This window comes from Penicillium coprophilum, assembly GCF_028826855.1.
Source record: "Penicillium coprophilum strain IBT 35676 chromosome Unknown utg000004l_segment0_segment0, whole genome shotgun sequence".
Lineage (NCBI taxonomy): Eukaryota > Fungi > Ascomycota > Eurotiomycetes > Eurotiales > Aspergillaceae > Penicillium > Penicillium coprophilum.
Genome location: NW_026622723.1, coordinates 5,887,667 through 5,912,161, shown reverse-complemented (window position 1 = coordinate 5,912,161; position 24,495 = coordinate 5,887,667). Strand labels below are relative to the sequence as shown.

Sequence of the window (24,495 nt, the reverse complement as noted above, 5' to 3'; positions counted from 1 at the left end):
TCCGGGGAAACCTGCTTAGATTTCACCATTAGCTTCTGAAAGTCAGTTAGGCTGGATATTTAAGATAGAAACTATGTTGCACTCATTTTTTGAACTCGTCCAAGGGGTGATCGGCTAGACAATATCAATTTTGAAGTCAATACCATTCCTGACACATCCTTAAACCCGATTTACTGTCTCGCGTGGGGTCACGTGTTTTGAGACGCGGACGCGCCGCAGTGTATAGACTTGACAGCACGCATTCAGAGGAAACAAATCTCCAATTCGCGCCTTTTCACGTTTTAGTCTCTCAATTTACCAATCACTAATTGTACAATACCTAGAGGAAGCAATTGAATTCGCGAATCTGCAGTGGAGCGTGGTTGGCGCCTATCGAACGCGTCTCGGGCTGTAAGCGTGCATTTCCGCGCAGGGTGGACAAGACGCCTCCGCCCCAGGGCATTCCACCACCACACACCTTTCGACCTTTTTCTTCAATGCTTCTCCTCCTTACTCCTTGACCAATTTCTTTCATCCCACCACGCCCTTTTCTCTAGGGGAGGCCTTGAAGTCTTTCTCTTCTTCAAATTTCTCTAGCTTCTTCTCTGTGTTCCTATAACACGCGGAGACGCGGGTCCTCGACCTCGACTCAGGTTTTTTTTTCTCGTGAGTAGGAGAGCTCGTTTGACTTCGTCTTACCTTTTTACCATGGAGTCCTCTCCGTTGAAGAGCCGAGTTGGCTCTATCTTGGGCGCAAAACGTCCTGCAGCTTTACTGCCTGCCTTCGAACCCAGCTCGTCGCCCTCCCTTCCTCGGCCTCAAAAGCGTGTAGCACGCGAACCAGATGTCTCGACGTATCCCACCCCGGTCCCGACCTCGTCAACCCATATTATGTCCTCTTCGCCTCCTCCTGGTGTTGCTGCCTCCCGACCCTCCCTGCCACGGTCCTTCTCTGCCGCTCTCGAACGTGCCCCCTTGTCTGCTGTGCCCGCCATAATGTTGTTGGAGAATGGGGAGCCTATTCTGATGGGAAGATCCAGTGTCTCGTGCCATCACCAACTCGCTGCTAGTCGAATGATCTCTCGTGTTCATGTCAAGGCTACATACAAGCCAGCTCCAAACCCTTTCGATCGGGATAGGGTTGAAATCGTGTGCATGGGATGGAATGGGATAAAGATTCACTGCCAAGGGAGGAAATATGACTTGGCTAAAGGAAAGACCTTTACCTCGGACATCAAAGACGCAGATATCATGATCGATGTCCATGAGGCCCGTGTGCTGGTTCAATGGCCTCGCAGCGAGCGAAGGGACTGCCCCTCTACAGACTCGGAACAGACCAGTGACGAAGCAACACCCACTCAGCGACGCCAATCTCGACGAGAGCTGCAGGAAAGTCCGCTTCTGGACCGCCAGCGTCTGGCCTCTCCTGTCTCCCCTTCGCCTGCGGCTCAACATGCTATCCCCCCATCCTCGCCAATTTTCACACCTTCTCGTTCTCGCGCTCCAGTTGTGGTGTTTGAGGATGAGCCCTCTCCATTGAAGCGTCACAACACCGTCACTGGAGTGATGTCCCAGAGTGCCCGTCGTGCTACTGCTATGCTTCACACTTCACGGGCAAGTGAGTCGAGTGACCTTGGTAGATCTGAAGAGTTCTCCGACAACGATGAAGAGAATGATCCTATCGTCCACTCCTTTGGACCATTCGGAGAGAACCTTCTTCCTCGTATGGCTTCTTTCCGGGCGGGTGATTCCCCCGTTCACACTGCTCGTTCTCCTCGCAGCCTGCTGCCCACTCAACCCCTCCAGCCTACCCGGTCCCCTAGACAGCCAGCCACCGTCCACGAGAACAGGGAATCAGAGACCCCCCGAGGCCAAGCCCCAGTACACCGACGAACGGTCCGAGAGAGTCCGCAACCACGCTGCCAATCAACTGGCCTTCTCTCGACTGTCATCCACGCCTTTCTCAACCATCTTGAACAATCTCCCTCCCGCGTACTGGAAGTCCGGCCACGAGTACTCCACCGGCCTCTCCAGGTCTGATATCCGCAACATTCTCGAATCGACTAAGTTCATTGGCAGAGTTGCCCGCGAAGGCAAGGACGCTGCTGGCAAACCACTTGAGAGTGAATATTACTACATCCCTGATGAGGATGACGATGCGATGCGCCGATCTGCTGTGGTGGATGATCTCCGTAAGCCTGGGTTGCGCAACTGTCGGAAGCAGCACAAGGTTAGTACCTCCATGTCCTCTATACATACATTGATGTACCTGAATCCTCACTAACTTGTTTCCAGCAATACTTCTGGCGCAAGCCCAAATGAATCATTGACCAAATAAGTTCCTATGTCTCTCCCCCGGATGGACTTTCTCAGTACATATTTCCAGTGATTCTTTGTCTCCCTAGCATCTAGGGAGACCCGCATAGCGTGGCGTGAGGCATACCCTGTTTTTAATTCACTATTATCAACATCCTTGTTTTTTTGTTTTTTTTTGCTTTGTTTTTGCTTGGTCTTATTACCTCGTTCCATTGCCGACGTGTATGATTTCTTGGTTTTCAAAAGCGCATGTGTATTGTGTTGGATATTCCGAAGTTGGTCTTTGGTTTCCAACAGGCCATGTTTTCCTATGGCCATCATTGGCTGTTTTCTTCTCTTTGTTTTTTTTTCGCCTATAGATCAGTTATTCTGATACCAGCTCCTGTGCTGAAGGTACCTCTATGCAGAGATACTTCGCCAGCTTGACCCTTGGTGTTTATCGGGACCATTGAAGTCACGCACTTCGCGGACTATGTATCCTACATCTGCTTTTGCCTCGTTGGTTTTGCCATTTTTGTCAGTCTGCTTTCCAATGGTTGAACGCACTCACGACTTGTATGTTAGCTTGTCAATTTCAATGTATCAGCTCGAACAATTTCTTACCTTGATACTGTATGGAATGCAATGGCGTAGCACCTAGGTGGTTGTTATGTCTTGTCAGCTGGCAAGACCAAAAGCAGATTAAGGATGCTGCATTGTTATCACTCATGCTAATGACATCGCAGACTTATTTAGCATCAACTCGGGTGGATCCAAGGTGATACAGTAGATGCTTGCTGCAGGCTTTCGCCATCGCTGTCTTGATATCACAACCATCTACAAAGAGGATACTTGACAAGCTTTACAATGATATACATACTGTAGTTGTGTGAGAAGCTATCGATGATGCTCCTCTATACCTGTACCATATCCGTTGCTGTACTCCTAGAGATAGCCTGATGTCTCTTCGCCACCTACACGTCATCTCCACCTCCGCCTAAATCCAGATGAGATACCTGCTTACGCCTTGTGAGAGGTTGTCCTTACATGTATCATCTCTGCAAATTACAGAATCTAATCTCGCCCATTGCCACACTGCACCTCTAGACCTTGCATACCCCGCACCGAAGAGATATAAAAGGACAAGCAGAGCTGTGAATACAACATTGAGGAATCCTGATATCGCTTTTTGAACCATCATAAGCTAGCTTCAACCGGTAGCTGGAAAGCTCTTACATCCCAACCTCGATCTTAATCTATCCAGAGCATTCAGAATGGCATTCGACAACCAAAATGATGAACATGGCCAATTCTCGAATACCGGCAAAGAACACACCGTCGTTCTGCCCTTTGCTCAGAACCCCAATCCTTCAACCGATACCACTGGATCATCGAGTCTCAATCGAGAGGACACATTTCTAGAGAAGTCGTGGAAACCGACTTTTGATCGCAAACATAGCTGGAGTAACGAGGACCGCAAGCACGAGATACAAGGACGATTGCACGGATCGGAGATGGGAAAGGAGATGGGATTTACAGAAGCGCATACGCACAGTGGAGTTTAGGATGGATTGAAACAGCATTTAGTGCTGCGATGATCGTCCTTTGGTGCAGGGTTATAGCACATGGTGGGACCTAAGGAAGCGGGGAGTTGGGGGAGAGGGTTGGGGATAATGAACCTTCCTTTATTCTTATCGAGTCTCGCAAAGGATGAAATTGTATTGAAATTGAAAGAATATAACAAGTAACGAGTAAGGAACGTTAAGATAAATGGCAATCGAGTAAAGTACAAGGTGAAGTTATCGCACAAGTCGGGTGGATAAATGGATAAGCAAATAAAAGTCCGCCTTCACCTCCGCCTTGGACCATTTGGACCTTTGGACCATTTGGACCTTTGGACCTTCGGACCTGCACCTCTTCACTTCAAAGCCCTGAGCTTTGTCTTCTCTTAGCTTTTCTTTTCCCCCAATGTGGCATTCACGTCACTTATGCGCTTTCCTCTCGGACATTCAGAAAGGACCCCACGATTGAGCCTGTGTGACACACAGCTATGGATCGCCAACGTAAAAGTACGGTCTGGCGCACCTCACCTTGGGGATTTTGACTGACGGTTGCGTTTTTTTTTTCTACTGTAGGGGAGCTTCGCGACCTAAACGAGCGAACCTGGGCAGGCGAATCTGGTGAGATCCCATCTGACTCCCTTTATGACGAAATGTCATTGCAGCCCACCTTTGAGGTGATTCTAATAATTCGCAACTAGATGTATTCTCCACTAGCAAGTCCCTCGACTCAGCACTCAAGAAGAACACCGCTTTCATCAAACGTCTACGCACTGGCATCAGTGCCTCCGCCCTGTCCACTTTCCTCGCCGATATCCGCACCCTCTCGCTCCACAAGTACCTTTCCGAGATCATTTCCGCCTGTTACGAAGGCCTGTGTAAACTCAAATCCCCCGGAGAAATTGCTGCTGGAGTAGAGGTCGTTAGTGCGCTGCATCAGCGTTTTGGCCCCTGGGAATTCACACGGCAGATCGGCTGGCTGCTCGGCCGCGGACTGAGCACACCGGATAAAGCGCAGCTCAAGGCGCTCAGCCAGGAGATCCGCGAACGCGAAGAGAAAGATCGACTGTCTCGGCACCGCGTTCTTCTCCGCGTTGTCACGGAGCTTTGGCTGGTCAATGTCTTGAAAACTCTCGATGACGTCGAGCGACCTGAGGAACTGGGTGCCAAGGGCAAGGAGGGAGCTGTTGGTATTGGGAGCAAGCCGTCCGATGCCCCGTTGAAAGCCAAGGCTCCCGCCGCTGGTGCGAAAGACCAGGACAAACAGGCTGACCCATTCCCATTGGAGGTTCTGAAGGAATTGCTTGGTCATGATCGTGATCATACAAACCTGCCCCTTGCAGTCTTGTTTGTGAAAAGTTTTAGCTGGGATATCGTCGGCTCAAAGCTTACCGAAGAAGGCAGAAAGACCGTCGAGGCGGATGGCGCTACTACCACTTCTGGCGCGGACGCGCAGACTCCCGAGACCAATGGGGATGCCCACCCGGAGACTGATTTGCCCCTGATCCCAGAGAAAGTCCAGCAGCGGTTTAGAAACATCCTGAACCGGTATCTTGAGGATGTAAAGGCCCACGTGGTTCGAGACCAGAGAGCGCTGGCACAGCAAAACCGCCGCAATGCCGAGGCATATGTGAAGAGTGGTGAGATCTTCGAGGACCGCCAGGCGAATTTCGAGAAGCAGTCCAAGGTCTTAGAGAAGCTCGTAGCCAATACTCAGGTGCTGTGCGAGGCTTTGGGAACCGAAATGCCCGATCTAGCTGAGAAGGAACCCACGGATGCTTCTGCCAGTGGTGGCATTGGCCTTGTGAAGACCACGGATTATCTACGAGGCCAAGGTGAAGGTGCCGGGATTTGGGAAGACGAGGAAGAAAGGCGTTTCTACGAGAACCTGGTCGATTTGAAGGGCAAGGTGCCTGCGGTTCTACTCGAGGACGGCAAAAAGAAGAAGAACGAAGGTGAGGAATCTGGTAAAAAGAAACCTGACGGCGAAACCGCCGACTCCGCCGAGCCCTCGGACGAGAAGTCTGCCGCGGAGGCTGATGACCAGTCAACTGCCATTGCCAGCAAGACTGTGGGTGCGCAGGTTGATGCCCTTCTTGCGAAGCTTCCCGAGTTGCAGACTAAAGATCAAGTCGATCAGTTTGCTCTGGATTTCTGCTGGGTCAATTCTAAAGCATCACGAAACAGGCTAGTCAAAGCTGTGTCGGACATCCCGAAGGGTCGCATTGATCTTTTGCCTCTATATTCTCGCTTGGTGGCAACGCTCGGACAGTACCTTCCGGATATTCCACAGGGACTGACCACGTACCTCGATGAAGAATTTCGAAGCCTGCAACGACGCAAGTCCAAGGAATTCCTCGGTCAAGTACGCATGAGCAATGTTCGCTACCTGGCTGAACTGACCAAGTTTGGTGTCGTTCCGGAGCATATCATCTTCCATTGTTTCAAGGTCTCACTTGACGAATTTTCGCGCATGAACATTGAGATTATCGGCCATTTGCTTGAGAACTGCGGCCGTTACCTACTCCGCAACCCCGACACCTCACCCCGGATGGCGTCTTTCCTCGAGACCTTGAGTCGCAAGAAGACCGTGCAGCACCTGGCCCAGCAGGAGCGGATGGTTATCGAAAACGCAATCTACTATGTTGACCCGCCACCACGTCCAGCGATCCAGCAGAAGGAGCGTACGCCCATGGAGCTGTACATCCGCCGGCTAATCTACCTGGATATGAACAAGCGGAATTACACAAAGATCTTGAAATCCATTCGCAAACTTCACTGGGAGGAGCAAGAGGTCGTCGAGATCCTAGAACGTGTGTTCAGTAAACCGGTCAAGGTGAAATATGGCAGCATTCACCTTCTGGCAATTCTTGTCAGTGCTTTGTACCGGTACCACCAGGATTTTGTGATCGGCGTTGTCGACAACATCCTGGAGCAGGTCACGCTTGGCCTTGAGCAGAATGACTTCAAGTTTAATCAGAAGCGTATTGCGGAAGTCAAATATCTAGGTGAGCTCTACAACTACAAGATGATCGATTCCCCTGTGATCTTCGATACGTTGTACCGAATTATTACATTTGGCCATGAAGGTGGTACCCCGGCTCCTGGAAAGATCAGTATGCTAGACTTGCCTGACGATTACTTCCGCTTGCGCTTGGCATGCACTCTTCTTGATACCTGTGGCCACTGCTTTGACCGTGGTTCTGCCAAGAAGAAACTGGATTTCTTCCTTGCCTTCTTCCAGTACTACTTATTCACCAAGGATCCGCTTCCCATGGATGTCGACTTCCTTGTCCAGGATACATACCACTCTATCCGCCCGCAGTGGAAGCTTGCTACCGATGGTGAAGAAGCGACCCGGATTTTTACCGAAGCTGTTGCCCTAAACTACAACGTTCAGGACTCTGAGAGACCTGTTGAAGCCGATGAAGAAGATGCGGAGAGCAGTTCTTCTGACGAGGACCTTGAGGAGGATGCTATTCCCGAAATAGACGAAGACCAGGAATCCAGCGATGAGGCCGAAGTAGGTCCCCCATCTCGTCTGCATTTAGTACGACCCATTAACACGTTTAACCCGTCGAAGGTGTCTGGTCCCAATCCAGAGGCAAATGACGACAGCGATAGCGAATCCGAGGACGAACAAATCATTGTCACCAGACAGGAAGAGGAGCGAGACCCAGTAACCGAGGCTGAGTTTGATCGAGAATTCGAGAAGATGATGGCTGAGAGCATGGACTCGCGACGGTTTGAACGCAAGACCGTCTTCGATATTCCTCTTCCCATGAAGCGCCCCCGCGAAAATATGCCCAGCGATTCCAGCCCCGAGCCTGTCCCGGCAGTACCTGTTGCGCCCAAGACAATGGCTTTCTCCTTGATGACAAAGAAGGGAAACAAGCAGCAGGTAGTGCTTTCCATCCACCACCGCAATCTTCTGTAAATTGCTAAACATATCTAGACTCGTACCATCGATCTTCCATCGGACTCGACCTTTGCTATTGCTATGCGGAGCCAGCAACAAGCCGACCGGGAAGAACAGCAACGTATCAAAAACCTGGTCCTGAACTACGAGGCTTCGACCGAACCCGAACCCACAGAGAGTGAGCAATACCCCCTGGTTAACCGGCAGAACTTCCAACTGAGAAATCACAAAGCAGCAACCCAGGATAAGCGCACTCCCACAGGCCAGCGGACGGACAAGGCTGGCGCGAACCGATCCGCCTTCCGTTCCCGCAAGCTTCAGCTCAGCGACGTCAATTGGTAATAAATGCTGCTACTATGTGGACCGAGGTCCATATTCCATATCTTCACTTGGCATAACAGCCAGCGCATTTTCCCTGTGGAAGATTGCCATCCATGGAACAATCTCTCCATTTGTGCACTGCCCAGTGTGAAAGACACTTGGTTCAACCCAATGAGCTTATCTATGGTATACGTCGCACACAACGCGAGTATGCAAATGCCGTATGAGTATGACTAGGAATCCGTTCTCGCTAATGGAATCTACCCCGTCGCGAATGCCCTCGAAATGGATGCACTCCTGTTGCTGCCTGGGATCCTTCTTTTATCGCTTTCCCATCCTGACTGGTGAGCCCCTGAGCTGAGTGGAGAGCTTGATGTTCTTCATTCCCGCGTACAGAATCCCGAATCCCGATTTGGTCGCCAATCATCACTTACTATGCGAAAGACATCACGGCTTTGCTGCCCCCTTGTGAAGATCGTACATTCCTCGATTTAGGGATGAATGGGGGTCAATGACTCATGGAATTAGAGAATCAGTTAGAATGGATGGAGACGCAATTACGAACGTCCTGCTATGGATGTATCTCTTAGCCTGCGGTAGTAATCAATGTAACTGAATTTTTTTGCACCAGGAAATGAGATCAATAAAATTGTTTTCAGTAAAGGTGTTCATTGCCCTCGTACCTCTCTTAATTATGGTGGCTAAATGCATTTTTATGCCTGAAAGGCTACCCTCGTCTAATTTGTTTTGCCAAAGAATCATTCCACCGGCATATTAACACATCATGAAGATAAAGACTCAGACGGTTTAATCTAATGATACTTGTTTCGGTCCGAGAGATCTGTGTTCTCAAGGTATACCTCGATCTAAAGAAAGAGACTCATTAGTACTCGCGGTGATTCCTACACCGAAAAGAATAACACGCACCTTGTTGGTCATCTTTGAATCAACATCTTTGCAGCACAGACAAGCGCCAATACCAAAGATACCAAAGGCCATCGATACCATAGCCACCACACTAGAAGATACTATTAGACACTGCTTCTTTCTCCCCTGTTTCCGCGGAACATCTGTGTGATTATGCGTGCTTACAAGATCGCTTTGCAGTAGGCTTGGCTGAGAGCCGCCTCTGCTGCTGCCGCCACGGCAGGGCTATATGATTTCATTGCCGCTGCACCTTGGGATACCACAGCCATTAGATCTGTGACCTTGGACTCCGGAAGCCCCGCGGAGATGGCAGCAGAAGGAACATATATAGCCGTATATTTTGCCAATGTGTTACTGTAGACTGTTTGGTAGATTGATGTCGCAACTAGAGGTGAGAGTTAGCTTGATCCAATAAAACAGAGCAAGAAAGGCGAGAACATACCAGCTCCAGCAGCAAAGCGAATGCACCCCGAGATCCCACCACTGACACCAAGATTCTTATGCTCAACACCCATCTGCGTAATAGCAATACTCAAATAAAGAGCCCATCCAAACCCAGCCTGAGAGAGGAAAATAAAAGCAGTCATAGTGCCTTTATTAGTCGGCGTGACAATACCAAGTAACGAGCCAAAGACAACCATAACAAACACAGACCCAGTAAGCTGCCAGTGCCAATGTCGCAGCTTACTACCAAAGCAGGTAAGAAGGATGGCACCAAAGAAGATAGCGAAGCCCTGGGGCAAAGAGAGAATAACAGAGTACTTCCAGTCCGCACCGCCGTTTGTGTAGAATACCGTGATCATCTGCGGCCATAGGATGCTGGAGGAGTAGTAGAACATATTGACGACACCGAGCGCAATGACAGGCGCTGTAAAGTCGCGGCCATATGAGCTGGTGAAGACATAGCTTGGTGTGAGTGGGTATTTCAGCTTGCCAAAGGACTCCCACAATGCGAAGCAGATTAGCATAGCTGCGCCAACGACGAGTGGTGCAACGACGTGGGCGTCATTTGAGTCGTACACGCCCGCCCAAACAATGCCCATTAGGAAGGGGACTGCGCCGCTGATGAAGAGAAAGGCGCCAAGGTAATCTATAGATTTGAAAGCTTCTTTGTACGGGATACCGAGGCTTGATTGTGCGGTTAGCTTGATTAGTTTCAGTGGACTTGGGGCTGTGGCTCACGGGTGCTTGGGCGGGTGGTAGAGAAATAACAGGCCAAAGAATGATAGACCTTGAAAGATGGCTACGCCCCAGAAGTTCCAAGCCCAGGTTCCGAACTCGTAGCCATACCGGGCTGTCACTGGTGCGACAATGACGGCTATGTAGACTGTGAGATCGGCGATGACGACTCCGATGTGTCGCCATTTATTGGGGAGGAGTTCTGGCAGGGCGAATGCAGCCATCTATAAATAAAATTTTAGCTGCACCTTCTGGAAGTATATGAGTATCAATAGAGGCTCTTACCTGACAGTTTGCACCACCAAAACCGGATATAACGAGCCCGGCAATGACTTGGTTGGTGCTCTTGGCTGATGCTACCACAATATGACCGACGAAACATACCTAGAGGAATGTTAAAAATGCTGTATGCTGGGTTGTAGTGATTGACCTACCAAATTACCCAGGACCAAGAACCAGCGTCGACCTAAAAGATCGGTGTTTGGACCACTGTAGAATTTAATGAGAATTGGAATGTGAATATCCCGGTGTTTCAGATGCATACAAGATTAAGAAAGCGCATGTGATCGAGATAGTCCAAGCCTGAGATTGGATTAGTTCTGTCCATTCACTCTTTCAGTCACTCTTTACACACCGGAACAAACCAGATATAACCAGTCGGATCACCCATATCAGCAGAGATCATGGTGCCAATTGCCGACACGACGGGGACAGGCCAGAAAGAGAGGCCATATCCACAAGACAGAATCTATATGCACGATCAGTATGCACAACATAATTGACGTGTCATATCCATACCAAAGAGACAATCCATGTCTTGAAAGTGACAACCGGTTCATTTGATTCATTGGCAGCAGTTGAAGGGGGGGCTTGATGCCTCCGTTGGAGAACCGGCTTGCACTGGATCCTTCTCTGTATCTACAGCCATGCTGCACTTTGATGATACGGTGGATGAAATGGGGGAAATGGGGAGAGAAACAATTTCCACAAACTTCTAACTGCCCCTATAGTAATCATATGAAGAGAGGGGCATGGATCGTCTCACGCTAACACTACAATATGAGAGAGTTCCCGAGAATTGAGTCTTTTTTTTCTTTTTTCGAAGTGGCTCTTTCTCCATTCACTATCGAACACTATCATATTCCTTCTCATAAGATGGGCTCACACATTGAAACCCGTGTTGCTATCGTCGCAGGGGCTACTGTCAGTATAATGGAAACTGACTATACGAGGCCCGCTATCAGTCACTGACCAGAGATCCCTTACAGTCCGGAATCGGAATTGACCTCGCCAAGCACCTCTGCTCCAAAGGATGGAAGGTCGCATGTGTAGGTCGGCGCCGCAAGGCTGGTGAAGCCCTCCTGAAAGAGCTACCACAGGACAGAGCACAGTTCTTTGCTGCTGATGTCTCCAACTATGATGAGTACGCGAGGGTATTTAGCAAAGTCCATGAGCTTTGGGGACGCATTGATGCATTATGCGCTAATGCCGGGATCGTCGATACGTCTTCAATCTACATCTACGACTCGAAGAACAACAACGTCGACAACATCCCGCCGGCACCAGATTTGTCCGTTGTGGACGTCAACTATAAAGGCGTTGTGTATGGTACCCAGCTGGCAATCCATTTCATGCGCCGTAACCCGCAACCTGGTGGTCGCATCGTCGTCACAGGTAGTATTGGTGCAATGTTCCCCCACGAGTCGTATCCCGTATACTGTGGCACCAAGGCTGCAGTGAACCACTTCATACGCGGTGTCGCTCCATTGCTGAAGCAAAAGGAGAATATTTTGATCAATTGTGTCATGCCGGGGATTGTGAACACACCTATTGTGCCACCCGAGATGATCGCCGCTGTCACTCCTGAATGGTAAGTTTTGTCTACGAGTAGCATTGAAGGACACTAACACCCTTTAATTTAGTCTGACCCCTGTTCAAACCATTCTCAGAGGCTATGAAACCTTTCTAGAAGACTCAACCGGAATGACGGGTGAGCTATTAGAGGGCTCAGCCGACGAACTGATCTACTACCAGATGCCCAAACCTGGAAATGGTCATATCACAAAGCGGGCTGTCACAGTCTGGGAGCCATTGTTCCACATGATGCATGGCGAAGCCTCTGGCCTGCCGGATGCTATTCCGTGAACATATCGGGGGAGTTGGAGCTGCCAAGAGTAAGACTACCATTGCCCTAACAAGCTAGCGTCATAAAAAAGTACCAGATAGGCTCCACCAACACGGTCTGGCGACGATCTTCACCCCCGAGTTCGTATCCCTTGTCAAATAATCCCAAGCAAGCCAATGACGGCCTTTTTTTTCTGTTTTCACATTCGTCTTGCAACAGGGGGTTCTCTTCCGCGTGGATCTCCAACGGTGTAAAATGTGATCTATCATCTGTCAAATGGTCTAATTGATTTATTGTTTGTCGTATTGCTTGTGCCCCAATCTTTATGCATTAACACCTACTCCGTACTCCGTGCGGAGTACTATCCTCAACAATGGCCCGTGTCTTTCCCGCTTTAACGCTTTGCTCGTGGTTTGGGCCTTGCAACGGTGATATACAAGTGACTCCACAAGTGGCGCTTGTTCCGGACGGCCCGTCAGTATCAATTATATATTCAAGCCCCAGCCAAGAATCGATAGATTAAGTTCATTCCCGTTTCACTGCTTGATCGGCCCTTCGATGGATACTTCGTATATTGTACTCCATAAAGGTTTCAAATTTGGCAATTCGCTTAAACGCCTTCAGCTAACAAGTGGAGTATATTCTTGTGTGTTTGTTCTTAGTCGTGTTATTTGCGTTGGGCCATGTCCGCATGGGGAAACTCCTGTTCGGTATTCCGTAGAGTTTCCCCTTTCTAGTGCCTTTGATTCCGGCATCTGACCGATATTTGTCCTATTGTGCTCCTATTACTACTATCGTCCAACTCCAAAGACCCCGAGGTCGGGGATCATTGACTATTGTAGAAACCGAAAACCCCGACAACAAAGTAAATCACTTGTTCCTCCGAGTGGCCTCGGGAATCCACAATATTCCATCTTCAAACGAGACCAACCCCACCGTTTAGCCATTAAGCACAGCACCCACCTGATTCTCGACCACTGTCGCCCCCATAACCTCACGCATACCCTCATCACAAAAAGAATGCTGATCCCGGAAGTATAACCCGCTGTCCGAAATCTCCACCGCCACTCCGTACAGCTCATCCAGGGGCAAATGCTTGCCGGGGGTATCGGTCAATCCCAGGCCCGCGGGTTCGCCGCCATCCACAAGCTGGAGAACTAGCCGGGCAATCGTTTCCACATCGATGAACCGTTCAGGCGGGAAACTGTCCCAGCCCGTCGAGTCGACCAGATTGGTGCGCACAATTCCTGGGCAAATAGCGTTCACGCGGATCCCGCTTGCGTGGAAATGTTGCGCTATCGATCGCATGAATCCTACCACGCCGACTGGGGTGTGTTAGTTTTGGCTATTGAAGCGAAAAAAACCCCCGACGTTATATGCGATATGTAATCATGGTGGATATATCATATCGATATCGTATGATAGTACAATAGTAGGGAGTAGGGATGGGGTCCAGGGAATACTATACGATAGACAAAAGTGTTGAAAAACTCACATTTGGCCGCAGAATACAGCGGCGAATAGAAAGATGGATACAGCCCACCACAGCTAGAAGTCATAACCAGACTAGAGCTTCGGCCCCTATGAGGGGAGTGATGGAAATAATGCTGGGCCAGGTAAGACGTGAAGATGACACCCTTCAGATCAGCGTCGATCGAGAGCAGGTCCGGCTCCGGTGGCGGATACACATCCTCGCTGTCATCTGCTGGTGTAGAGTAGAAATTGGTGCGCTCGATGATACCTGCATTTGCGAATACAAAGTCCAGCTTCTTATGCTGCTGAAACATGCTCTGAAACGCGGCTGCAAGGTCGCTGTATTTAGTCACATTGGCGTAGTGGAATGTCGTTCGGGGTAGATCTTTTGCTGTATGGGCTCCGCGCTCTGAGTTTATGTCAAGGATGTGTATTTCCCAATCTTCGCGCAAGGATAGGGCTTTGGCTACGGCCAGGCCCATTCCACTGGCTGTAGACTGAATTTTAGCTTCATTTGTACGCGTTGGTCTTATGTGGGTGGGCTCATCACACCTCCTCCTGTGATTAATGCGACTTTGATCATTCTTAGGAGCTTTTGATGCTGTCTGAGTTGGGGTGGCGTTGTAAACTAGGCTGCTTGGAAGAACTCTTATATCATTCGTAGGTGACCGTGTACAAATTAGCAATCATTTCGTACCGGGTTGTGATTGTTTTTTTTTCTATCGAAATCCCCATAGCTGAGCGACCCATTTTATGAACTTGTAATTCCCAATCTGGTCAGTTCGGACGATCTCTGGGCCCCTTAAACAGTCTGGTCTATCTAACATCCGTTTTTCGACAGCTTCACTACCCGGACCCTTCATCTTTGACAGCTTACAACATATCTTACACATGCCGCTCAAAAATATATGACTTCGATCATCACAATTTAAGGGAAGAGATCTATCCTACCACGACAAGCCGCCCGAGAAGGTCCTTCAATGCATGCACGCTGCATGCACGCCACCGATCTTGAATACCGTATTCTTTTAAATGAATACAGTCCATTAAATAAAGTACAAAAAAGGGAAAGAGCTGCATACTATCAATTAAACAATATTCGTTACTCCGTACAGAGGATTAGGATTGGCATTACTCCCAGCAAGCAAAGTGGCGTATACAGATGCATCGTGCATGCATTAGGGGACCTTCTCGGCCGGCTTGTCATAGGGTCAAAGGATAGCTGTGCACCAGATGCATAATTTGATTCTAGTTGAGGAATCAAGGATCTTTCGACTCCACATATCAGTCCTTTGTCGTGGGGCAATATGCCGTGTTCCATTGGCGTTGCCACTAAGCATCCTGGACACCCTGCAGCAAAATTGGGGCCGTCTGTTTTACAGACAGGGGTATTGTTGTCGGTAAAAACCTTGAATACTTGCATGGAATCCTGTCAAAATTTTCTCCGGGAATGTCCCGTGTTGCCCACCACACATGCTGTCGATGGGAAGTGCTGTACTCCGTAGTATGCCCTAACTATGGCGACTGTGGATCATAGGGGTTTACAAGCAGCGAAGGTGTCGATCGCTCATTGATAGTACCCTGACCCAGGAACAAGATCCTCGGGTTTAGTAAATTTAACAGATAGAGACTAATCCTCAAATGAATACTCCGTATATCTCCTAGATATACGATCTTACCGTGAAATAGGTCTCGACGAAGGTATCAAGTGACGTTCATGTTGTAGCGAGACCCTGAAGGCGATAGATCTAGTATCTAGTCTGATCGTACCGCTCCTTGAGATTGATCGATTTTAAATCGGGACACCCTTTCTCCATAGCGTGTATCGGAGTCACTTTACTGGAAAGGCATCCAGAATTACAATTTTCACGATCGTTGTCATTGCTCTGAATCATCATGGCCGCCGATGCTTTGACAATCGAAACTTTCACTGAATATGGAATTGGCATGGTCTTCCTCTTGGTCCGACTATATGCCCGACTGCACATAGGAGGCATTCGTGGGCTCGGGCTGGACGATGTTTTTGCTGTCACTGGCATGGTATGTTCATTATCTAGGCTTTTCAGATTTGTTTCTGACAGTGTCACGGCAGATATTTTGGACTATGCTGACTGCCATTATCTACCTGCTGGGTAAACCAACAAATGATGGGTCTTCACTTGCACCACAGCTAACGTTCAGATAGGAATATATGGCAACAATATCGGATTAGACGAGCAAACAGCCATGCTTGTCCCAGACAGCAAGATGGCTGATATGATTCTCGGATCGAAGCTTGCCTTCATGAACTGGATATGGTACATTTGCTATATTTGGTGCCTGAAGGGTGTTCTTCTTTGCCTTTACTGGAAACTCACGTATGTCAACGTCTCGCCCATCAACGGTCTATGTGAGCATTGAGCATATCTAAAATTTCCTAGGCAAGGAACCTGGCACCGTCATTTAGTTACGGCCGCTTCTGCATTTTGCGGGATTACTTGGTTCATCTGCCTATTGACACACATCTGCATCTGCAGACCAGTCGAGCATAACTGGCAGATCAAGCCTTACCCCGGAGGCAAGTCTCGACAGTCATCTTCACCCGAAAACCCACAGCTAACCAAATCAGACAACTGTACTCTCCGTGGCCCCCTTTACATCGTCATCGCCGTATTCAACGTAATGCAAGTCGTCCCCCCAGAAGGTCCCAAATCACAGAACCCCATCCTAACACCACGACAGATCTGACGCCTGTATAATCCTAATCCCAATCCCAATCCTCGCCAAACTCCAAGTCCCACTCCAACGCAAATTAATCCTGGTATTAATGTTCTCCTCGGGATTTTTCATTATGATCTGCACAATTCTGCGCGCCTACTATTCACTCTCGTCAATCACAAATCTCCCCACAGCACTAGGCTGGGCGGACCGTGAATGCTTCGTCGCAGCCATCGTCGTCTCCCTACCCGGTATCAAACCGCTCTTCCGCAACTCACGCTGGCTGGGCTCAACCAATCACAAAAACTCCAAGAGCCCCTACTACAATAGCGATGCGTATAATGGGGGTGGGTCGAAGTCCGGGAAGACGAAGACGTTTGTTTCGTCGCGGTCTCGAAAGAGTGGCGGATTTGAGCTGGATAGTGTGCTGCATACAAAGGGGGGTCGCCTTTCTGAGGCTGGGAGTGAGGAGTACATTCTTGAAGGAAATCAGGGCGTACTCGGTGCTGGACAGCAGGATCCGATGGCCATTCGGGTTACGACGGAGTATAGTCTTGAACGGGAGCAGGGGAAGTTGGATCAGATGAAGTCTTGAAAGATGTAAACTGATCTTGTTTGTATCAATAACTTTGGGGACAATACGTTAGGAATTGCCCAGTAATAAAAATCGCCAAGCTGACCAGTAATATCAACTGGTTAGTTATGGAGATGTCAAGGGATGTTTACATCTCTTTCGCTGTTTATTTAAACCTACAGGAGCTTTGTATATCCAGTAGAATATGCCTAACCTGCGGAATTTCGCCTTTGAAAAACAATCCTACTGGTACAAAGCACATTTGCAGGGATCATCTACAGACCCCGTGCACTGCAGAATGAGCTGTATCACAGGCGGTGTGAATCTGAGCCTCCAATCCCAAACTCCTTTCAAGTCGACAAGAGAAGAAAGACCAAATATGATCCGAATTTGGCGACGGTTCGGTATCCCTTCCATCACTCAGCGTTGCGTCTACTCACTTCGACCATTCTCCAACATGGCTAATCCCAAGCCCCACAGCTCCCCCGGAACAGATCCACAGCCGACTGTCCGTTAGTAGCATTGAACGCACAGGTACAAAATATTGTGCCACTGACTTTGAATTTGAAGATGAAAATCCGCATACATACACTGGTGGAAGATGGCTCAATCGGAACGACCTTGAGCGAACCTCTCGCCACGTCAAGTTTGACTTCCCAGCGCTATGTGAGCGGGCTGTTCGCGCATGCCCAGGAGCAACTAAGGTTGTCAAATACGAAAAGCGAGAAGGTGGATTTAATCGAGTTTTTCTTCTGACGATGGACAACGGGCCTTGCGTTGTAGCAAGGATACCTACCAGTATTTCTGGCCCACCAAGTTTAACGACCAACTCCGAAGTCGCAACAATGACTTATTGTAAGGCTCATCAGTATACCTGCATCATGGGAGATATAGCTGGCATACTCACTGGTTGGTTCTCGTGCAGTACAGTCCAAGATCTCACTTCCGATACCGAAAATCCTAGACTGGAACGATGATCCTTTGAATTCAACTGGAACTGAATATATCATCCAGGAACATGTTGTGGGTATCCAACTACATCAAGTGTGGGCTGCTATGAACTCGGAACAGCATATGCTGTGCACGAAAGCGCTCTCATTGATGATGAAAAAGATGGCCTCATTAGACTTCCCAGCCTATGGCAGTCTATACTTTGCAGATGCGCCTCTACATCCCGACTCCAAGATCCCCATCGAGGATAGCTTCTGTGTGTGACCACATTGTAGTCCAGTATTCTGGAATCGGAACCCAGGGGAAAATGAACTCTACGGTGGTCCAAGTCCCAATTGCGGACCTTGGAGAGATCTTGCAAGTTATTGTCAAGGCTTGATAGATACTGGCTTTTCTCGTTTGCCTAAGGAAGCCACCAATAATCGCGAGACTCTGCCCCATCAAGGATCAATCCAAGGTCATATCCAATTATTGAAAATATGCCAAGAGGTGATGCAAAATTTGGCCGGAGATAAACGCATAAAGGATGCTGCTATTCCCGTTCTTCTTCATCCAGACTTCCACAAGAGGAATATATATGTCTCACCCGACGATCCAACCGTCATTACTGGCCTGATAGATTGGCAATCAGCGAGTATCGAGCCCGCCATGATCTATGCGAATGAGACACCCGATTTCGCTGTACCCCCGACCATTCCTGATGAAGGTTCATCCGATAAAGAACTAGATGACCCACAACTTTCTAAACAGAAAGAGCGAGAATTGAAAGATGCATCCATCTGCCACCAGACATACGACGTAGTCATGACAGCTCTTATTCCTAAGCTCCGCCCCGCAAGATTACTTGGCCCAACCTTTTTCCGACTCTTTCACTACAGTCATACAACATGGAGAGACTCTGCTGCCACTATCCGCCAAGAGTTAATTGAGCTTTCCGCTACCTGGAAAGAATTGGGACTAGAGGGCTCATGTCCATATTCTCCCACAGAAGAGGAATTGAAACAGCATGCTCGAGACTATGAAGAATTCGAGGCCATTCAAGCGCTCAAGTCATGGCTTCGAGACACACTTGATACCAATCCTGACGGATGGATTTCGAATGAAGCATGGGATGCTGCGAAGGTTGCTCATCGTGCAGCGTATGATGAATGGATAGAGACTGCCAAGGAAGCCGAGGCTCGTGGCGAAGATATGACAGTAGCAAAGGCGGATAAGATGTGGCCATTTGATGCTAGATAGATATAACGGACGAGCAAGCAAAAAGTGAGCTAGCTTTCGATCATTGCAGGGACAGCTCCGGATTGAAACAATTAATGTGGCAAGTGTGCATATAAACCTAATGAAGCACAATATGAACCTTTTCCATCACACCTTTTTCTCTCTACACTTTTAATCTGCTCCGATCATCTACTTTATGGCTAAATATTGCATTTTTTTTCGCTGTAGAATCACTTCGAAAGAACATGGGTCAACATAGCCCTTTATCAGAGCTTGGAATTGATTGTGGTCGACCTATACAAGATCCTGTTGGTGACATCAGCGTGGTCGATGTTTCTAGATCTTGGCATAATTTGATCAATATGACCTGGGAGACTACCAGATCTCTCGTCAATATAACAAATAGTAGGTCATATCTTGCCAGCTTATGTATTAAGAAATCGAATAAAGAGACGATAGGAAGTGATGAAGTTGCATAAAAGCCATCACTCATATATTGGATTTCAAAAGGGCCAGCGCTACATGTGTACATTGAAAGCGAATGGAACCACGCATCAGTTGTCGATATGTTTGATTTGATCTCTAAAGACTCTGCACGTGTAGAACCGCGCAAATGGCCCATATCAAGGCTAGAACATTCTTAGGAGACATTCCCCCAGATCACGTCAGATCAGTTCTTAGTTTTTCCAAGCTAATATCATATGCAATACTTGTAGAGTCTCTGAATCTCACTGTCAATTTAATTCGAAATGAAGACTTGAAATCTTGCTAGGACCTCAACTTTCAACAAATCAAAGCGCAGGTACTGGACAAGGGTGTCAAAGTAACATGTATCATGAGACAAGTAGACCAATAGCCACTTTATAGCCAACTCATCAGCGGGGAACCTGGCTTTTGTCCAATTAAAAAGCCCAGTCATCTTGGATACCTTCGATAACACAGTACATGGCACTCAGGGCTGTATTGGGCATGTGATATCTAGGATGATGGCGGGGAAATTCTAGGTACTCAAAGATGCGTTCCCTTTACTTTTTCTTAAACCCTACGCATTCCCATATTGATTCCTATGAATATCAGCAAAGGTTTGTTATTCTCTCTTGAATTGTACAAATCACTAATATGAACGACAGATGTGTAGGGTCTATGTTTTCCACTATAAAGAATGTGGATGCCGGGAAGTCGGCGGTATTATACCTCATCCTTCTTACCAGCCTGAAATTCCGTGTAATTCAGTAATGGAGTCCAAGAGGAAAATCTATGGAAAGTGTGGGTTCCACAGTTTGGAGAAGCCGGTGATCACTGTCCCTGAGCCTAGGGTTCCTCATCTGAAAGCGACCAAATTCCAACCTGGGTATGTTCTTTCTCCGCCTAGATTCAAACTGGACATGCTAACTTAAGTAGAACTAGTCGGCTATGACATGGTATTGGCAACGTGAGCGCTGGCGAGTAGAGAGTCGTCAATTTACTTCTGATTGTTCATCACTTTCATTGATTTTGAGAAAGCCCTAAGTGATAGTATAACTATAAAAATCACATCTAGTGGATATGAATGATTTTGAACAGCCAGTGGGTCTCATATGTAGAAATCACTTTGGTAAATTTTGGTTACTCCCAAACTCCTTGGCCTTATTAGACCGGACGGTGATATCTTTGCCAGGAGGCGAGAAAAACCTATGATGCAGCTATTGACTCATTGCTACAGATTCAGATTGTTTAGAAGCATTTGTGTGACTCCAAGATTCTTTTTGTATCGAGGAAAATGCATATGAACTTGATACACAAAGTTGATATTCAAACCATTACTTCCACAGTCCTGAATTATTGACACAGCTACAGACTAAATCATCCCGCAAAATAATTTTACTAGTGCTAGATTTATTATTGAGGTTATAAAGTAGTCATCTAGCGAAATTGTCTACCATGTTGTCCCTGATAACATCGATACAAGGTCTCCATAGGCCTAAGGAAAGGCGTCCCCGTCAACATAATCCGCCCCAACCTCCAGATCATCTTGTAAAATTCCCGATGCCGGCCAACCTTCTCTTCGGTATATTGATCATTCCGGTCACCTTAAAGTTCCATCAGGTTGGTATTCATGGAGTATGCCAAATGAACAGGGACACGCATATATCTGAACCCTTTCAAACGCGGGAAAGGCAAGTGGTGAAGTAGGTCATGGCCGAGATCAGACTTGTACTCATCTGATACGACCTGATTGACTGTTTGATCAATCTCAAATTGACGATCGACACCAGACAAAGGCCTGCGCAGATATATCAGAGGCATGATCCCTGATCTTGCTCCTAGTTTTGCATCCCACACACGATTTTCGTCCCAGAAGTCTATCAGATCTAGTCGTGTCTTTATGCAGTGTCAATCGCATGGAATCAGCTCCAGGGTCATATCGGGGGTCTTGGTATACCAAGGCACAGCCTCATAGATTCACTCTCCTTCTGACATTGTTCTGATAACCATCTCAGCCGGAAAAATTGCTGGAAGTGACTCTTCTAAAATTAGCTGTGTCTTCTCGAGCTCGTGCGCTGTTGCATGATAACAGAGGAAAATGACGAGATGCTTTTTTCCTGGACGACGTTTCCATACAGGCATTTTGATCGGGGCGCTGTTTGTATTGGAGACTTGCACTGCTAGTTCCGTGGGTAGATGGCGACTTAGAGAATTGACCAACGCGTCGACGTAGTAATCTCTTCCTAATATATCTCCCACTCTGTATGTGAATGGTTCTTGATTAGGGTCATACATGGTTAATCCCCTCCACCCTTCCGCATGGGCCACAAAGGTCCCCAAGCTTTATGGACACATCTGAACCCACTTGGTTGAGGATCAGAGTCATGTCATAGGAAATCTCTGCCGTCGAGGTTGAACATGTGGTCTTCAGAAGAGCATATAGCCCGCCTTGCGAACACAGACAATGCACCTGATTGGGTATCACGACGTGTAGATAGGAGGATTATTGAAATGACCCATTTTGAGTCATATGACAGTAAGTCGGCGTCGGAGCAATATTTACCTGACAGCAGACGCTTGATCACTTCACCCGCCACGATGATTCTTGGTCGACCGGATCGGTATGCTAGCACGGCGAGGGCATGGATGTTGCTTTGACTATCCTGGTATGGACCTTGCCGAGAAATGGATTCAAGACGACAAGGAGGCGGTAAACACGGATGGACATTGACTTCAGTGACTTCCTTGTCTTGGGAAGAGGCTCCAAAATAGGTGTCAGAATGCAGTTTGAAGTCGTCCTTGAGTGTCTGTTGGGTCAGCCCAATACGCTTCGCTTGGCTCAGTGCACATAGGTCAGTCAACAACACCAGTGGCGATATTTAATCTGGATCCACAGCATCATTTGACATCCTGGATGGTTTCTTGGCACAAATAAATCTGTAATCTATATAGAGGGACAGGTTGAGGCTGAGAAGGTATGTATTGCTCCGCCCCCACTCCACGCTAGTCTAGATAGAATCAACAAGCTTGGCTAAAATGGCCCTTCATGATATCTAAGCCTCGGTCAAATGGGGACTGTTCAATCCTCCACTCTGCTGGAAATGGCTGTTTCCCACTTTCCTTCATAGCTAATGTTTCGGGTATGAACATGTTTGAAGAAAAGACACTCGATCCTGGAAACTGCATGGAATTGCATGACTCGATCTCTATCGTTCACATCACGCAAGAAGCTCTATACTTGATACCAGTCATGATGCAACAAGTCTATTCGATTTCCCCTCTTTCTTTTATTTGTCCAAGGGACAAGAGCGTGAAGCATATCAGTACAATAAGTTACACATTGAGAGGCAGTATCAGGAAGAACACGGAGGAGCGCGAACCGGGGGAATGGATATGCTGAAAGATCACGGAGGGGGAAATGCATCGAAGACAAAACGGGAGATGGAGAAATGGCAGAAAGGTCTATATAATACACAACTCCAATCCCAGTCCCTCATGTGCATTACAGGAAAGAGATTAAGTAGTAGGCTTGTCTCTAGGGGAGGGTGGCGTCAAACAGGATGCAGGATTCGGAAAGTCGGTTCTAAGCCTTGCTGGCCTGGTTCTTCTCCTCGGTGTCATGCGCAGCCTTGGGGATGAGAGAGTCGCCCTCGACATTCTCGCCCGCAGCAACGGTCTCGTTCTTCATGTGGGTGTTGACTTCCTTGGCGCGGGTCTGCTTCTCAATGGGGTGCGACGACACATCCAGCTCGGCGGCACTGGGGGAAGTTCGGAGGTAGCCGGAGCTTCGGAGGGGGCGGAAGAATCAGAGGGAGCGGGAGCATCAGAAGGAGCTGAGACATCGGATTGGGGCTCATCATCGTCTTCCAACTCGGCGCCGTAGACTTCGGGGTGTTGACGGAAGCAATCTTGCATTGCCCTGTAAGAACGATTAGTACGGGCTCATCGCCTTCAAAAGTGACAGCAAAACATACTTGAATTTCTCAACACAGTCGATGCCCTTGGGCTCTTCCTCGGAGTAGACGAAGCAGCTGAACGCAGCCTTGAAGTCCTCTCCGCATGGTCCGTGGGCCATGCCTCCAAGGCACGGGCAGTCCCAGTTGATTTCGCCGGTCTCCGGGTTGAAGGCAGCCTCCTGGCCAGCCTCCTCCTGGAGCTCTTCAGGGTTCAGCCCACCTTCCAAAACAGCAGACTCGCTCTTCTTGGACTGCGCAGCAGCTCGTTCTTGGCGAATTTTGGGAGTAATGGAGTCGAGGGTTGGGGCATTGGCGTCATCACCGGATTGTTTCCGGATAGTAGAAAGGATAGAGACTGAAGCCAAACGGAAGTAAAATTAGCGATTTGTGATTCCAGAGCTCACAACCTTGACGGTGAACGGATTGTCGCGGCTTGCAACCTCGGGATTGAGGAACAAGGGCAACACCGACTTCCATTCGGCGAGACGTACACTTCGGCTCCTCAGAGAAAACACTGCTCGTGTTGTAGTAGTAGATAGCACCACCAGCCAAGCCCAATCGCAAGAAGGTGTTTTTCCAGCTTCTAGACTTGGTCGGACCGGTGCTTATCAATCGTCTGTTCGCTGGTGTACGGGCTGCGACAGCGGGCGCGCGGGCGAGCGCTCGAGCGGCGGGACGGAACATAATGTGTGAGAAGAGTGAGAATCAATCAAATTGGCCGAAAGTTCCTCCGAGAAGGGATTGCGAGGAGGGGAGTCGAGGCACCGCGGGATGGAGAAGTTGGAAAGCCGTGGTGGATTTTGGCCTGAGGTTGTCTGCCCGCGTCAGCCAGTCACGTTGCGACTTGGGTCAAGATA

The 24,495-nt window shown here is 48.4% G+C and overlaps 11 protein-coding genes across 11 annotated transcripts; 6 read left to right on the top strand and 5 right to left on the bottom strand.

Annotated features, from left to right (window-relative positions):
* Positions 1–687: 687 nt before the first annotated feature.
* On the top strand, positions 688–2,301 carry fhdA (putative transcription factor Tos4; the record flags this gene model as incomplete). Its single annotated transcript, XM_056677803.1, has 3 exons — positions 688–1,723; positions 1,761–2,209; positions 2,275–2,301. 3 exons carry the CDS (start codon positions 688–690, stop codon positions 2,299–2,301), a joined length of 1,512 nt encoding a protein of 503 aa, XP_056532803.1.
* A 1,247-nt stretch (positions 2,302–3,548) lies between these two features.
* Positions 3,549–3,839, top strand: N7500_006658 (uncharacterized protein; the record flags this gene model as incomplete). The annotated part of the gene is made up of 1 exon (XM_056677802.1): positions 3,549–3,839. One exon carries the CDS (start codon positions 3,549–3,551, stop codon positions 3,837–3,839), a length of 291 nt encoding a protein of 96 aa, XP_056532802.1.
* A 485-nt stretch (positions 3,840–4,324) lies between these two features.
* Positions 4,325–8,094, top strand: N7500_006657 (regulator of nonsense transcripts 2; the record flags this gene model as incomplete). Its single annotated transcript, XM_056677801.1, has 4 exons — positions 4,325–4,343; positions 4,410–4,454; positions 4,535–7,734; positions 7,789–8,094. The coding sequence occupies 4 exons, from the start codon at positions 4,325–4,327 to the stop codon at positions 8,092–8,094; spliced, it is 3,570 nt and encodes a 1,189-aa protein (XP_056532801.1).
* Positions 8,095–8,885: 791 nt separating this feature from the next.
* Positions 8,886–10,864, bottom strand: N7500_006656 (Major facilitator superfamily domain general substrate transporter; the record flags this gene model as incomplete). The annotated part of the gene is made up of 9 exons (XM_056677800.1): positions 8,886–8,939; positions 9,001–9,091; positions 9,166–9,385; positions 9,443–10,128; positions 10,183–10,403; positions 10,465–10,563; positions 10,614–10,668; positions 10,724–10,761; positions 10,814–10,864. 9 exons carry the CDS (start codon positions 10,862–10,864, stop codon positions 8,886–8,888), a joined length of 1,515 nt encoding a protein of 504 aa, XP_056532800.1.
* A 470-nt stretch (positions 10,865–11,334) lies between these two features.
* Positions 11,335–12,324, top strand: N7500_006655 (SDR family oxidoreductase; the record flags this gene model as incomplete). The annotated part of the gene is made up of 3 exons (XM_056677799.1): positions 11,335–11,382; positions 11,448–12,049; positions 12,102–12,324. The coding sequence occupies 3 exons, from the start codon at positions 11,335–11,337 to the stop codon at positions 12,322–12,324; spliced, it is 873 nt and encodes a 290-aa protein (XP_056532799.1).
* A 919-nt stretch (positions 12,325–13,243) lies between these two features.
* On the bottom strand, positions 13,244–14,360 carry N7500_006654 (uncharacterized protein; the record flags this gene model as incomplete). Its single annotated transcript, XM_056677798.1, has 3 exons — positions 13,244–13,629; positions 13,800–14,267; positions 14,330–14,360. 3 exons carry the CDS (start codon positions 14,358–14,360, stop codon positions 13,244–13,246), a joined length of 885 nt encoding a protein of 294 aa, XP_056532798.1.
* Positions 14,361–15,673: 1,313 nt separating this feature from the next.
* Positions 15,674–17,069, top strand: N7500_006653 (uncharacterized protein; the record flags this gene model as incomplete). Its single annotated transcript, XM_056677797.1, has 5 exons — positions 15,674–15,817; positions 15,870–15,909; positions 15,963–16,134; positions 16,198–16,440; positions 16,499–17,069. The coding sequence occupies 5 exons, from the start codon at positions 15,674–15,676 to the stop codon at positions 17,067–17,069; spliced, it is 1,170 nt and encodes a 389-aa protein (XP_056532797.1).
* Positions 17,070–17,505: 436 nt separating this feature from the next.
* N7500_006652 (aminoglycoside phosphotransferase family protein) lies at positions 17,506–19,238 on the top strand (the record flags this gene model as incomplete). The annotated part of the gene is given in 4 exon segments (XM_056677796.1): positions 17,506–17,560; positions 17,583–17,903; positions 17,974–18,259; positions 18,275–19,238. 4 exon segments carry the CDS (start codon positions 17,506–17,508, stop codon positions 19,236–19,238), a joined length of 1,626 nt encoding a protein of 541 aa, XP_056532796.1.
* Positions 19,239–21,287: 2,049 nt separating this feature from the next.
* N7500_006651 (uncharacterized protein) lies at positions 21,288–21,977 on the bottom strand (the record flags this gene model as incomplete). Its single annotated transcript, XM_056677795.1, has 2 exons — positions 21,288–21,578; positions 21,690–21,977. The coding sequence occupies 2 exons, from the start codon at positions 21,975–21,977 to the stop codon at positions 21,288–21,290; spliced, it is 579 nt and encodes a 192-aa protein (XP_056532795.1).
* A 92-nt stretch (positions 21,978–22,069) lies between these two features.
* Positions 22,070–22,581, bottom strand: N7500_006650 (uncharacterized protein; the record flags this gene model as incomplete). The annotated part of the gene is made up of 2 exons (XM_056677794.1): positions 22,070–22,520; positions 22,550–22,581. 2 exons carry the CDS (start codon positions 22,579–22,581, stop codon positions 22,070–22,072), a joined length of 483 nt encoding a protein of 160 aa, XP_056532794.1.
* Positions 22,582–23,265: 684 nt separating this feature from the next.
* N7500_006649 (coiled-coil-helix-coiled-coil-helix domain-containing protein) lies at positions 23,266–24,322 on the bottom strand (the record flags this gene model as incomplete). The annotated part of the gene is made up of 4 exons (XM_056677793.1): positions 23,266–23,467; positions 23,554–23,601; positions 23,657–23,993; positions 24,130–24,322. The coding sequence occupies 4 exons, from the start codon at positions 24,320–24,322 to the stop codon at positions 23,266–23,268; spliced, it is 780 nt and encodes a 259-aa protein (XP_056532793.1).
* Positions 24,323–24,495: the final 173 nt, after the last annotated feature.